The 14,930-nt window shown below is 42.5% G+C and overlaps 1 protein-coding gene across 3 annotated transcripts in view; it reads right to left on the minus strand.

Annotated features, from left to right (window-relative positions):
- Nucleotides 1-14,710, minus strand: part of SYN2 (synapsin II) — a 190,074-nt gene extending 175,364 nt beyond the window's left edge. For 2 of the 3 annotated variants that reach the window (XR_009732589.1, XM_061397199.1), the window contains exon 1: nucleotides 14,169-14,710. Coding sequence is in view for 2 of the 3 variants with exons in the window: in XM_061397199.1 (XP_061253183.1) it covers nucleotides 14,169-14,554 (386 nt within the window). In the remaining variant the exon portion in view is untranslated. The remainder of the gene's footprint in view (nucleotides 1-14,168) is intronic. The other variant, XM_061397198.1, reaches the window with a different exon arrangement.
- Nucleotides 14,711-14,930: the final 220 nt, after the last annotated feature.

The following is a 14,930-nucleotide window of genomic DNA, read 5'->3' on the forward strand; positions in this document are numbered from 1 at the left end:
AGCCAACAACAACTTGGCCAGGAATCTCTGGATTTCAAAGAGGTTCCTATCAGCAACCACCATTGTCTTCAACCTCCAAAATGTGTTGGTCGCTCAGTCATGTCCTACTCTTTGTGACCCATGGACTGTAGCCTGCCAGGCTCCTCTGTCCATGGGATTCTCCAAGCAAGACTAGAGTGGGTTGCCATGCCCTCCTCCAGGGGATCTCCCCGACCCAGGGATTGAACCTGGGTCTCCTGCATTGCAGGCAGATTCTTCACCATCTAAGCCACCAGGGAAGCCCCAAATTTCCCCCCAATTTCCATATGTCAGCATCTAAACATCTCTCAAACTATCTTCTTACTGAAAAACAAGACCTCATTCCCAAATTTGTTTTAGAAAATATGTTCACCTCTGGAATGGGTCCTAGGCCGCAGGAGGCCATGGACAAAGAATGAAAGGCATCAGTGGAGGGGGAAGGTGCAGAAACGTGAAGAAACAGAATTAACTGTTTCCACAGTTCCCACTAGAATCAGCAGCCCTGACACTTGCAAAAAAACTATTTTTCCCTTAAATTCTTACTCCTAATAAAATAGAAAAATTGCCCACGACACTACTTATGTGTGTGCGCTCAGTCACTCAGTCGTGTTCAACTGTTTCCACACCCATGGACGGTAATTCACCAGGCTCCTCTGTCCATGGGATTCTCCAGGCAAGAATGCTGGAGTGGGTTGCCGTTTCCTTCTCTAGGGGATCTTCCTGACCCAGGGATCAAACCTATGTCTCGTGTGCCTCCTGCACTGGCAGGTGGATTCTTTACCACTTGGCCACCTGGGAATCCCATGACAATACTTAGAAGGAAATTAAGTGTGGAATTCTTCCTCATATCTACTCTTAGTCCCACCTGTTGCTACAGTTTCAATACGTATATATTTAAATCTGTTGTGGATGTTACTGCTTGAAATCTGTCCGCAGCACAATCCTATGAAGAAAGCTGAGCAGGTTTTATGACTCCAGTTTTAAGGATGAGGAAACTGAGAGTCAGAGAATAGCAGCTTGCTGTGGCTAAATTAAACCCAGACCTTCTGACTACAAATCTCCAAAGCTGTTCAGAACATCATGGTGCTTCTTGAGGTCTTTTGGCTCCAACCTCACCAGAGAAGATAAATACCAGCCCCAACCTTCCTGCCATCTTTCATGGCACTGTTCACTGGTTTTTTCTGTCAAATATATACATTCAGGAAATGAACTATTTGATTGAATATTATAATACAACTCAGCATTGGATCTCTTGGCTCAAATCTCAATGTAAAACACAGTTGCCAGAGTTAATGCAAATTGCAGGATACATTGATCACTGACACTTTGAATGCCCCTGGGGGCCTGGGGCTATGCCTTGTGAGTGTTGCTAAAAACAAAAAGATTATGATGATATATGTAGCTTTTGGTAGATATTGCCATATTGTTTCCTATAAAAGGTTTTTCCAGTTTGCAGTCCATCAACTATATTCACCTCACTTTTCTGCACACAGTATTACGCTTTTAAGTGTTAATAGATATACAAGCAGTATACAATCACAGTTTCTGCAAGAGAACCCCAAGGTAGCACTAAAGGGAAATCATTAATCTAAATACTCATGGCAAACAAAGTTTAACAAATGGCTGGAATAACTAATAATATTGTTCAAATATTGTTTCCTATAAAAGGTTTTTCCAGTTTGCAGTCCATCAACTATATTCACCTCACTTTTCTGCACACAGTATTACGCTTCTAAGTGTTAATAGATATACAAGCAGTATACAATCACAGTTTCTGCAAGAGAACCCCAAGGTAGCACTAAAGGGAAATCATTAATCTAAATACTCATGGCAAACAAAGTTTAATAAATGGCTGGGATAACTAATAATATTGTTCACTTAAATCAAGTTTCTAACTAAATTAGTTAACCAGCTAGCTCTATGGCACCTGCAACTCAGTCCAGGAAGCCCACAGAAAAATACACAAGATCCAAAGACAGAGACCTGGGTGGTAGTCCTGACTGTATCACTTCCTGGCTATTTGACTTTGGGTAACCTTCCCACCTTAATTCCTTCATAGGTAAATTAAAATAACATTAATTACTGCCCCACAAATACTACCATGCACGCATGCTAAGTTGCCTCTCTTGTGTCTGACCAGCTCTTTGCAACCTCAAGGATGCTAACCCACCAGGCTCCTCTGTCCATGGGATTCACCACACAAGAATACTGGAGTAGGTAGCCATGCCCTCCTCCAGGGGATATTCCTGACCCAGGGATCAAACCTGTGTCTCTTACGTCTCCTGCATTGACAGGTGAGTTCTTTCCACTAGTGCTGTCTGGGAAGCCCAAAGACTACTGTATGGAGAATTAAATGAGACAATGAATGTGACAGTCCTCAAAGTATAATTTCTACAACTGAGCCATCTCAAAAACAACTTACCCCAAGACTGTTTCAAAACATTAGTAATGAGTGTTTTCTCAACCATGTGCAACAAACTACTCCAACCAAAATGAAGGAATATTCATTTAGGTTTGTCCTATTTTTCAAAATTAATTTTAGTGTCACAGAAACCTGTCTACAAATGATCTTACTTGACTCGAAGGCTCCTGTAAATACTCATATGTAAGCTGCTGCCTCAAAGCTGCTATGAAAATCTGCTTGTCAGGATGGAACATTTATTGAACATTTCCCAGGTCCTAGTCACATTAAGCATTTTTGAGAGTTTATGTCAACTGATTTTCACAAGAACCCTTTGAAATATACTTTATTTCCTCTTTATAGTTGAAGAAACTGAAGTTCACAGAGAACAAGACATTGCTCAACATAAAACACGTGTCTGTGACACTGAGGAAAAGAAACACCAACGTGTTCGATGCCAAGGAGAAATTTGGAACATTGTTATCTAGTGATTACAGAACATAGTCTAAAGAGTTGAACTGCTGCTGCTGCTACTAAGTCGCTTCAGTTGTGTCTGACCCTGTGCGACCCCATAGACGGCAGCCCACCAGGCTCCCCCGTCCCTGGGATTCTCCAGGCAAGAACCCTGGAGTGGGTTGCCATTTCCTTTTCCAATGCGTCAAAGTGAAAAGTGAAAGTGAAGTCGCTCAGTTGTGTCCAACTCTTAGCGACCTTATGGACTGCAGCCTACCAGGCTCCTCCATCCATGGGATTTTCCAGGCTAGAGTACTGGAGTGGGGTGCCATTGCCTTCTCTGAAGAGCTGAACTACCTGGGTTCAAATCTCAAATTCACTATAAGTTTCCTCATTTGTAAAATTAGGTTAACAACAGTAATCTGTTTCATAACTTAACAAATGAGTTAATACATTTACTTAGAACACCTTGAGATTTCCCTGGTGGTCCAGAGGTTAAGATTCTGTGCTCCCAATGCAGGGGGCACGGGTTCAATGCCTGGTTGGGAAACTAAGATCCTGCGTGACCCACAGTGCAATCAGAAATAATAAATAAAGAGCAGATGTGCATATGCTGCTGCTGTTTAGTCACTAAGTCATGTCTGACTCTTTGCAACCCCACAGATTGTAGCCCACCAGGCTCCTCTGTACATGGGATTTCCCAGGCAAGAATACTGGAGTGGGGTGTCATTTCCTTCTCCAGGACATCTTCCCAACCCAGGGATCGAACCCCCATCTCCTGCATTGGCAGGGGATTCTTTACCACTGAGCCACCTGGGAAGCCCCATATGTACATACACATATATAACACCACCTGGAAAGCCCAAATACTACTGCATGGAGGATTAAATGAGACATGGATGTGACAGTCCTCAAAGTATAAACTGTCTCTACAAATAAGCCATCTCAAAAATAACTTTCTGTATAAAAGAACCCCTATCACATTGTATACCCAATACATTAGATATTATTGTTATCATTTCTCCTGTCATCATTTCACCCTGCTTATCCAAACCTCCCTTCCTCTTTTCCCTGTCCTGAAACGTATATGCTGACTAGCCAGAAGTTCTCTTACACACATTTTACGCATTACTGCTGTTGTAATTTTGCTTTCTCTTCCTTTTAACTATAATGCCTCTCTCCTTCCTTATGAATACAAATCTCATTCAGCCTTCAAAGCCTAGGTGAGACCTAGCCCTTCTGTGACATTTGTGACTTTATCAGCCCACAGTGATTTCTTCCTTCTCTGAACAACTCTTTATACCATCAAACAATCTCACCTTTAGAAATCAAATTTCTAAAGGACTCTGAAGATAAATGATTTAGCTCTAATCCCTAATTTCTGAAATAGAAAAGGAGGCTTCAACAGTTAAACTGCCTGTGGTGAAACAAAAAGTTACATGGCAGAGGAGAGATGTGAATCCAGATATTTTAAATGTTTGCAATGATCTTTCCACTATACAATGCTAATTTTGTCTTCCCTAAGATTCTATACAAGTTCTCAAAAGTGAAAGCATGCATTATATAATTTATCTAATTCCAAGTTTTTCACTTATTTTGTAGTCTTCATGGAAACTAACAAACTGGAGTTATTAGCTCTTCGCTAATTGATTAGCAGATCAATCTTTCATTGCTGTCCTTTTCCCCAGGAATTAAAATGTTAGTAAACCTAGGACTCTACAGAACTTAAATTCTCATCATCAGCTATGCCTCAGGATGTGATAGGACTGAAGAGGGAATTATATCCATAGGTGTCCCAAGAGGCACATCACAGGGTCCGATGACAGAAGATTCATTCTATATCACTAAAACTTTGAGGTATAAAAGAAAACACAGTCTTAAACTGTGTTATTATTAATATTAGGGCCCCTCCAAGGATTCAAGTCCACAATAGAGAGAGGGGATTTCCAGTTTACTCCCACAAAGCCCAAGCCTCCTTTTGTAGGATTAAATCAGGCTCAAGTTACTTCATAAAGTTGTTAGGTCCCCTAAACAAGAACTAGATACACACAATGTCCTGGAAAGGGATTAAAGCTGGGCTTGGGAGGAGTAGAATGGAAGAAAGGTCTTAGACAGAAAGAAAAAAGAAAGACATCTTCATGCCCAGGCTGAGAGAGCAGAAGAGGCAGAGAGCACAATAGCTGTTCTCCAGAAAGGAAGGAAGAGCAAGCATGGGGTGTTCATGTGCATCAAAAAACGACGAGCTGGAAAGCTGAATAGCTATTTAATATTTGGCAAGCAACTACTTTTATGAGCCTGTTTGTTCATCATCATGAAGATAAAATGAGACAATGGGTATGAATATGTTGTGCAAACTGCAACACAGTGCACCCAGCAGGGATCAAGAAATAAATGCAGTTAGCCAACACTGCGAAATATGTATTCAAATGTTCTTCCATCTATCAGGGAAAGAGAAATTCAACCACAAGTCCCCACTATTGAGGAGGAAACATACACAGTGGGCATTACAGGATCAACCCCTTTTTTGGGGTGGGATTTCAACATTCAGAAAACTAAGATCATGGTATCTGGTCCCATCACTTCATGGGAAATAGATGGGGAAACAGTGGAAAGAGTGTCAGACTTTATTTGGGGGGGCTCCAAAATCACTGCAGATGGTGACTGCAGCCATGAATAAAAGACGCTTACTCCTTGGAAGGAAAGTTATGACCAACCTAGATAGCATATTGAAAAGTAGAGACATTACTTTGCCAACAAAGGTTCATCTAGTCAAGACTATGGTTTTTCCAGTGGCCATGTATGGATGTGAGAGTTGGACTGTGAAGAAGGCTGAGTGCCGAAGAATTGATGCTTTTGAACTGTGGTGTTGGAGAAGACTCTCGAGAGTCCCTTGGTCTGCAAGGAGATCCAACCAGTCCATTCTAAAGGAGATCAGTCCTGGGTATTCTTTGGAAGGAATGATGCTAAAGCTGAAACCCCAGTACTTTGGCCACCTCATGCGAAGAGTTGACTCATTGGAAAAGACTCTGATGCTGGGAGGGATTGGGGGCAGGAGGAGAAGGGGACGACAGAGGATGAGATGGCTGGATGGCATCACCGACTCGATGGACGTGAGTCTGAGTGAACTCCGGGAGTTGGTGATGGACAGGGAGGCCTGGCATGCTGCAATTCATGGGGTCGCAAAGAGTCGGACACAACTGAGTGACTGAACCGAACTGAACCACATGGTATCAATGCTGTAAGAAAGGGGTACTGAAAGGGGAGTACTTGAAGATGAGCTTTTCATCCAAGGACATGTGAGCCATATACTGACCTATGCCTCCTCTTTCAAAAGTTTGCAAGCATTACCACACAGAGCAAATCATAGAGCCAAAGTCTTTGAAAGAAAAACACACAAAAATGATAACATGGAACTAACGTAGCACTGTAAAGGATCTTAGAGAATGTCTGTGTCCATGCTCTCATTTGACAGGGTTTAGAGAATCAAACTCCAAAGATGCAAAGTGGTTTAACTAAGAATACACAGTGACACGTTTTAAAATAAGTTTTTACTTATGTCTTTACTGGCTGTGCTGGGTCTTTGCTAGTGCTTGGGTTTTTCTCTAGTTGCACCGAGTGGGGGGCTACTCTCTAGTAGCGGTGCACAGGATTCTCACTGTGGGGGCTTCTCTTGCTGCTGAGCACAGGCCCTAGGACTTCAGTAGTTGTGGTTTCCGGGTTCTAGAGCAGAGCCTCAGTGCTGCTTAGTCACTCAGTCGTGTCTGACTCTTAGTGACTCCAAGGACTATAGCCTGCCAGGCTCCTCTGTCCATGGGATTTCCCAGGCAAAAATACTGGAGTTGGGTGCCATTTCCTTCTCCATCAGGCTCAACAGTGGCACATTTTTAACGGGTAGTGGTACAAACACCTCTAACCACAACATTATTCTTCTGTGTTCCTACAGCATCTTATCCATACTAATTACCATGCTATACTAAAATCCTACTTAAATGTCTGTCCTCTCCCCTTCTGGACTGGAAGATCTCAGTGGACAAGGCCTACGCCCAACTTAATCTTATATTCCCAGCACCTGGCTTGTGTTTAAACACTCAAGTGAACTGAACATATCCCAGTCAACTCTTTTGTAAATTTGAGGGGAAGGTATGAGATTCTGGGAAACTTGCTATTTTGGCCTCCATTCCGAACTTGGGTACAGAAAGACAGTAAACAATCTTAGGCAGACAGGGACACTAAGGTAAAAATGCATCCCTGGGAGCAAGGTCATCCTAATACTACAGTCCTACTAACTTTATTATACTGTTGGAGTTTGATGAGTAGGCTCTAAGAGTCTCCTTCAATCATTTTACAATGATCTTTGCTGAAATAACAATAACACAAATAAGAATGAAATTATTGGTGGAGATACAGTGCAATATTATGCTCAAGTGGTTCTTTTTGAAGCATTCACAACTCCACAATAACTCCTTAAAAGAAGTAAACACAACAGAATTTTCAGAGTAAAAGGGTTAAATTTAAGGAATCTACTGATAGAGTAATTAAAGAGTGAGAAGATGAGAATTCTGGTCTCCATTCTCTCACTAACCTCTTATTTGACCTTGGGCAAACCATTCCATTTCTCTGGGCTTAGAAGAAAGCCTTAGAAGTTCTAGATCCTAGTTCTCAGTAAACCTGAACAAGCCACTTTGCCTCTTCAGATCCACATTTCCCTCATTTATAAAATAATCTGGATGATATAACAGCTCTAAAAACTTAGGATTCTAAGCTATAGGCTACTGTTGCTATGAACAATGAAATTCTATGGAATCAGTATGTTTGTATTAGAAACAGGACATATCGATAAAACATCTGGCAGAGAGAAGCCTCAGACCTCACTTGAGCTTCCCACCCCAAGTTTCAATTCAAATATTTCTCTTGAATTACACCCAAGCACTGGTCCAGGCTACTGTACTTTGAATTCCCCTATTCTTAATGAAATGCCCAAAGACAGACCAGAGAAGAATGGAAACACGTGCTTCCCAGATAACAAACACATCAAGCTGGTCTCATGGTGGTCTCCCTCTTTTCTACCGGTGCACTTTGCTTATGCCATCCACTGTCTGGACTGAGCAAACTTGTCTCTTTTGATTTAAATCCTTTGAAGCTCAGTTCAAATCTCACTATTTCCATTCTAGCCCACATCCATCTCTCCCTCTTTCAAACATCCACAATACACCGTTGTAGTAGAGATTAAATGATATTTGTAAAGAACGTGGCACCACACATGACATATAGCAGTGGCTCAAAAAAGGATCGGAGTTGGTGCTTTACCACACCTTTAGCACTAATCACATAACCTTTAATTCAGTGCATCCTAAATTTAATGTGCTTGTGAATCACCTGGAGGTCTTATTCAAATGCAAATTACAATTCTGTAGGCGTCAAGTGGGACCTGATAATCTGTAGTTCAAAAAGCTCCTGCTTAAGAAGGGTTCTGTGCCCATCAGTCTTTAGACAAGTTCATTGCCGAACCATTGTCTATTTGTGCCTTTTAATTAATATTGCTGTGTATTAAAGAATAAGCAAGTCCTAATGCCCAAAGTATATTAAAAGTAGAGGTAGTGTGTGTATATGTGTATATGTATATATAAGGCATGTGTGTGTGTGTGTGTGTGTCTTAGTCACTCAGTCATGTGCGACTCTGCGACTCCAGAGACTGTAGCCTGCGAGGCTTCTCTGTCCATGGGATTCTCCAGACAAGAATACTGGAGTGGGTTGCCATTTCCTTCTCCAGGGGATCTTCCTGACCCAGGGATCAAATCCATGTCTCTACGTCTCCTGCATTGCTAGGTGGGTTCTTTACCATCTGAGCCATCAGGGAAGCCTATATAATGTATAATATATATATTTTAGAAAATTTATGAATTATTGCCTAGCTAAAACAATTTATGACATTTTGATTCCACTTGTTTTACTTAGTATGAATAGAATGCTAGATTTCTAATTTATATTCACATAAAAAACTTTGATATAGTTCTATGTATTTTGGCATTTAGTATTACTGATAAAAGTAAAGAAAATTTATTATCTTAGTGATTGAAAGGAGAAGGCAATGGCACCCCACTCCAGTACTCTTGCCTGGAAAATCCCATGGACGGCAGAGCCTGGTAGGCTGCAGTCCATGAGGTCGCTAAGAGTCGGGCATGACTGAGTGACTTCACTTTTACTTTTCCCTTTCACGCACTGGAGAAGGAAATGGCAGCCCACTCCAGTGTTCTTGCCTAGAGAATCCCAGGGACAGGGGAGCCTGGTGGGCTTCTGTCTATGGGGTCGCACAGAGTCGGACTCGACTGAAGCGACTTAGCAGCAGCAGCAGTGATTAAAAAAAAATTCGAATGAGGCTTGAAACTTCCAACCCAATTCTGAGGATATAAAGAAATACTATGCTGTAAAAAAAAGAAAAAAATCCAGGAAATTAAAAAGTGATACAGTATTATTAACTCAAGTACACATTTTGTTCAAATTTCACAAAATTTTATGCTAGTGTCCATTATTTGTTTTCATACCCTATTCAAGACTCCATATTGTATTCAACTGCTTTGAGCAGCTTCAGTTGCATGCAACAAATTGTGATAAATTCTCTTTTCATTTTTATTCTATTACAAATAGTTTCTAATTTTCCTTGTTATGGCTTCTTAGATACACCCATCATTTAAAAGTAGACATTTAATTTCCAAATACATGGGATTTTGTTTAAAGTATCTTTAATACTAATTTCTCATTTTGATACTAATTTCTCACTTAACTGCTTTCTTCTCTGCAATTACCCTCTGTTTTTTTCAGTCTTTTATTGAGACATGTGATGGCTAAGTTGTGCATTGTGCTTGAAAATATGTGGATTATTTTCAAATATCTTTTGATATTGATTTCTAACATAATTCCATAGTGATAAGAAAACAGACTCCATATGATTTTAATACGTTTAGACCGTGAAACTTTTGCACCTTGTTTTGTGTCCCTGGATATGTTCCAGTGTCTCCCAGTTTACAGTCTATGGGAATTTACATAGAAATTGTAGTTCCTACAAATTCTGTTGTTGTGTAAAAATTGTATACATCTAATTATGTTGAATTGGTTCATAGTGCTTTTCAGGTCTACTATATCCTTCTGTTCTCTGTATATTCATTCTATTAATTTTTGAGTGTTTGATACTTAAACTTCAACTAAAATCTTACATTTATCTACTTAAAAAAATAATTGTAATACATAGTGGAACTATATGTAACCTTCTGTATTTTCCAAGTCTCCTGTAAATGCGTTACCATACTTTCATAATTAAAAAAATTAAAAACAACAACAAAGACAAAAGTAGAGGCAGTAAGTTCAGTTCAGTTCAGTCGCTCAGTCGTGTCCAACTCTTTGTGACCCCATGAATCGCAGCACGCCAGGCCTCCCTGTCCATCACCAGCTCCCAGAGTCTACCTAAACCCATGTCCATCAAGGTAGTAAAATGATCCCTTAATAAATTTAAAAATAAAAAGAAAAGCTCCTGTTGATGCCACCTCTATTGATCCAAGAACCATAGTTCTAATAGGAGGGGAAGTTTCTGGAAACTTTTTAAAATGTATTTATCTTGTCTATTTACCCAGACAGAAAGATCTTAGAAGAGAGGTACTATGTCTCATTTTTCTTAGCATATATACCCTATACAGAGGTGTTCAATAAACATCTGTGGATTTACCAATCTGCAGTCTCTAGATACTCTAGATAGTCCCTAGAACACCTATACCACCCTGATTTTCAAATTCAAACACTGAGACATTTGATGTTGAAAAAGCACTTGGTCACTGGAATTAGTTTCACAGGAACAGAGGCAGGGAAGAATCTGAGAGAAAACTTACCTCATAACCAGTGAGAATATAATACACAGAAAAAGTAATATATACAATTAGATGCTTGTTCCTTGTTTAAGCACAAAGGTCATTAAAATGCAGTCTTAACTGGACTTCAAATTCAGGTACAAACTGTGAAAGAAAACATGCATTTTCAGGCATGTGTGTGTGTGTGTGTGTGTGTGTATACACACAATATACATATATATTATTATATATTAATACAGCTATTATCATATAATAGTAATTTCTTAAAATAAATTATTATAATTACAGTAATAATTAACTAAAAAGGTATATAATGAGCTTGATATCACTTTTTAGTGGAACAGAAACATTTTTCAATGATTCTTTAATGTGCAATTAATCTCAAGGCCTCGGGCACCCAATGAAAACACATTTCAAGCAAAAAAGAGAGAGAGAAACACCCTCCAGTTTTCCCATCAACCTGGTTAGTGATAAGATCCCCAAATTCCATTGCCCACAATTATGCTACAGAAATTCAAAAGAATCAGCTTGTATCAAGGCTGCCTATTTTAAGCCCCCCTTTAGATTTCCAATTATTGAAATACTTGTTAAAACTCCATAATTCAAATGGGACCAAAATTCTTAAATTTTACTGGGAGGCTATACTTTGACTTCCTATTCAAGCACCAAGAAAATAATATCAGGCATGTATGACACTTGCTCACAGAATACTATGTAGGTAGCTTAAACTGTGAGACAAATTTACTAAAATCAACCTTTAGAACAAACAATACCTTTTAAAGTCACTGAGCTTGTCATAAACAGGCATCTGCTTCTTAACTCATAGAAACTTTTCAATAAAACGACTCAGCAATATTTAACTGAGATGTTTTTAACAAACATAGACACCTTAGAAGAAGACAGACTCTGCAAGTCTGAGAACTGCTGTTAAGCACAGAAACACAGAAGCACAGAACTGTTGTCAAGCACTAGACTCAAACTGGGTTTATGAGTTTTAATAAATCAACATTATTACTTCAGAGAAAACAGTTGGGAGTCAGGCCATAGGAAAATGTCCTCTACTACTTTCATCAGAAGTCTAGTCTCCAAGGCAAGGTAAATTTTGTGGTTCATGCCAGGTAAGTAGTCTTCCTAGAGAATAACACTACCCAAGGAGAGTTTCAAATCTCAAGCCACTGAAGCAGTTATAAACACATACCCATACAAATGAGTATCTTCCTACCTGTGGGTACCTAACTGGTAATTAGATCCAAAACAAATGCCTTCAACAGGGTAGGAGAGCAGGAGCGTGTACAGGAGGATCAGATTCTTGCATAAAAAATGAAGCACTGATTTCATTCTCGTTTCTCCCCTCCTTTTCCTGGCCTTTCTTCAGGACTCAGCCTTTGTGAAGCTTTCTCCAATGACTTTAACTCTCACTAATCATTACATCTATTGAATGCCTGAAACATTAGTCTCAACTAATTATTCTAGATTCCTTTTTCTTAACTGTTTTATGTTTCCGTTTTGTCTCTCAAATTAGTCTGAGTTCCCTGTAAGGTACACTGCCTAGCCTCTAGAGGGAGCTAATTATTAATATTACTAATAATAAAATAATAATAATAGGAGGTAATATAATGGAGTGGCAATAATGGAGTCAAATAGGCCTAAGCTCAAATTCTAGTCCTACCATTTGAATGTGAACACATTACTTACTTTCTCTAAGCCTCAGTTTGGTGGTAAAAATTTGACAAGAGATCTATTCGAACACCTAGTACAAGGTTTGTCATATAACAATGCTCAAAAAGCTTAGCTACCTTTCCTTCCCACTTAATAAGCACTTGTTGATTTTGAACTGAGTTAGAGTAATTCTCATAGGGTACTGCCAATGGCACCATTGTACACTCTCTTACCTTCCCCATTACACTCTTCCTTGTGTCTTTGTCATTTCCTTACAAAGGTCCCTTTAGATTTTCTACTCTGCCGTCCTAAGAAAAAGCCAACTGCACAAGTCACCCAAGTGACTATTTAGAATGGTCATGTTTACCAGCCAGCAAGAGGGCTTCTCCACATCTACATCTCACTTTCATCACCCCCACACCAGCACTCTCTCCTTGTAGGTCTCCCAGTAAGAAAATGATAGAGAAAACCAGAGAAGTCAGAAGAGGAAATGGAGATAAATAACTCAGTGGTCCCTCTGTGCCTGCCTCTTGGGAGGAAAGACTTAGGTCTAGTCTCCAACCCCAACTCTAGTGAGGAAAGGAAAAACCACCAACAAACAAGCCAAAAAAAAACCAACAAAAACACAAAAACAAAACGAAACCCTTTCCAGGGTCCAGAAGAAAAAGCAACCCCTTTCCCTCACCTCTTCATTTCTTCAAGCCTTTCACCAGTCAATTCCACTATCACCTCCCACCCCAACCATGCGCCCCTGGGTCAATTTCCTCCTCCATAAATTAGAACCTCTTTTAACGAATTTGTCTTAAACAGACCTCATTCATGCTTTTACCAACTAGAGGTCACATAGTGCCCCAACCTTCACCATTCCAAGTTGGAATATCCCTTTTAAAAAATAGAAAAGAATAAAAGAAGAAAAAAATGTTTAAGTTCCCCATCTACTGCATTAAGGCAGATCTCTTTTTATTTGTGATCCTTTAATGATCCAGAATATTTTACCTCGGTCATCATCCTTTAGACTGGAAAAAGCCACCATCACTTCCACCCCAAAACACTAATACCCGCTTCCAAAAAAGATTTTATTAAGCCACATATCCCGACTCCCCCCCCGCCCACACTCACACACCTGGGGCTGCACAAAATACAAGAATCGTACTATTCTTAAACGATTTCCCCATGCTGTACAGGTCCGTGTACACCTGGGCTCCCACATCTGTGATCTGATCAACCCTGATGTCAATACTGACATCAGCCTTCAACCGACCAGGTGAAAAATTACCTTTGCCCTCTCCACCTCACCACCCCGCCCCTCAAAATACCTATTTTAATCCCTTACTCGCCCCCCACCCCCCGGCTTCATGAAGCAGAACCCATTTTATTGGCCTTAAATGTCCCTCCGGGGCCTCGGGACCCTTTTCACCTCAGCTTTTGATGTATAGAGGCAGAAAAGTCTGTCCCCTCCGCGACCCCTCAGAAAGAAGAAGAAAAAAAAAAAAACTACTTCTTACGCCTCTTCCCTATTGGATAAAGTAGCTCCAGCATATTATGAGGGATTGAGTCAACTGAGGGGCTGTTTTACCTCAGACTTCACCTTTCGAAGCCGATCACTGCCTCCCCCGCCCCCTCCGCACGCGCGCTCGCAGGACCTGTCCTCACCGCGGGCCCCCAGACCCTGGTTTTCGTCGCTGTGACACCTCCCTGGGCCCCGGAGCAGCTTCCGCGCGGCCCCCGCGCCCCCAGCCCGGAGCCCCTGGCGGCGGCGGCGGCGGCGGCCGGACACCTACCAGTCGGTGTGCGGCTCGTCGACCACCAGCAGCACCTTGGCCTTCCTGGCGGCGGCGGGCGCGGGCGCGGGCGCGTCCACCAGGCCCGCCGAGGCTGCGGTCTGCTTCACCGCCTGGGACAGCGAGCTGAAGAAGCTGCTGCCCACCGACGGCGCCGGGGTCGGCTGCGGCGCGGGCTGCGGCGCGGGCGCCTGGGCGGGCGGCGGCCTCCTCTCGGGGCCGGGTGAGGCGGCCGGGGGCGCCGACGAGGCCGAGGCCGCGCCCGGGCCGGGGGGCGGCGGCGGCGGCTGCTGGGGCTCCGGCCGCTGCAGGTCGGTCATGTAGCCATTGGGCAGGTTGGCGATGAAGCTGCTGTCCGACAGCCGGCGCCGCAGGAAGTTCATCATCTGGCTGAGAGGCTGGGGGCGCACGGGGCGGCGGGGCCGGGCGGCGCAGAGGGCGAGACGCAGGCGGCGGCGAGGGTCTGAGGCGGCTGAGGCGGCTGAGGTGGCCCAAGCTCAGTCCGCGACGCGCGAGCCCAGCAGCAGCCGGGGAGGACTGGGCCAGGCGGGCGGGGCGGCGCGAGGCTCGGCGCCAGGGAGCGGGCGGGGCCGGGGGCGGGGCCACTGATCGCCCCGCCCCTCTCCGCAGAGCCGGCACCGCCCCCGACTCTCCGCCAATGCAGCTGGCGGGGAGCCTCCGGTCTGCGGGGTCTGGGGACTTGGGGTCTGCGGGGTCTGGGGACTCGAGGTCCGGGGAATGCCAGGGCTCCTGCGACCTGGG

Source organism: Bos javanicus, chromosome 22 (genome assembly GCF_032452875.1).
Source record: "Bos javanicus breed banteng chromosome 22, ARS-OSU_banteng_1.0, whole genome shotgun sequence".
Lineage (NCBI taxonomy): Eukaryota > Metazoa > Chordata > Mammalia > Artiodactyla > Bovidae > Bos > Bos javanicus.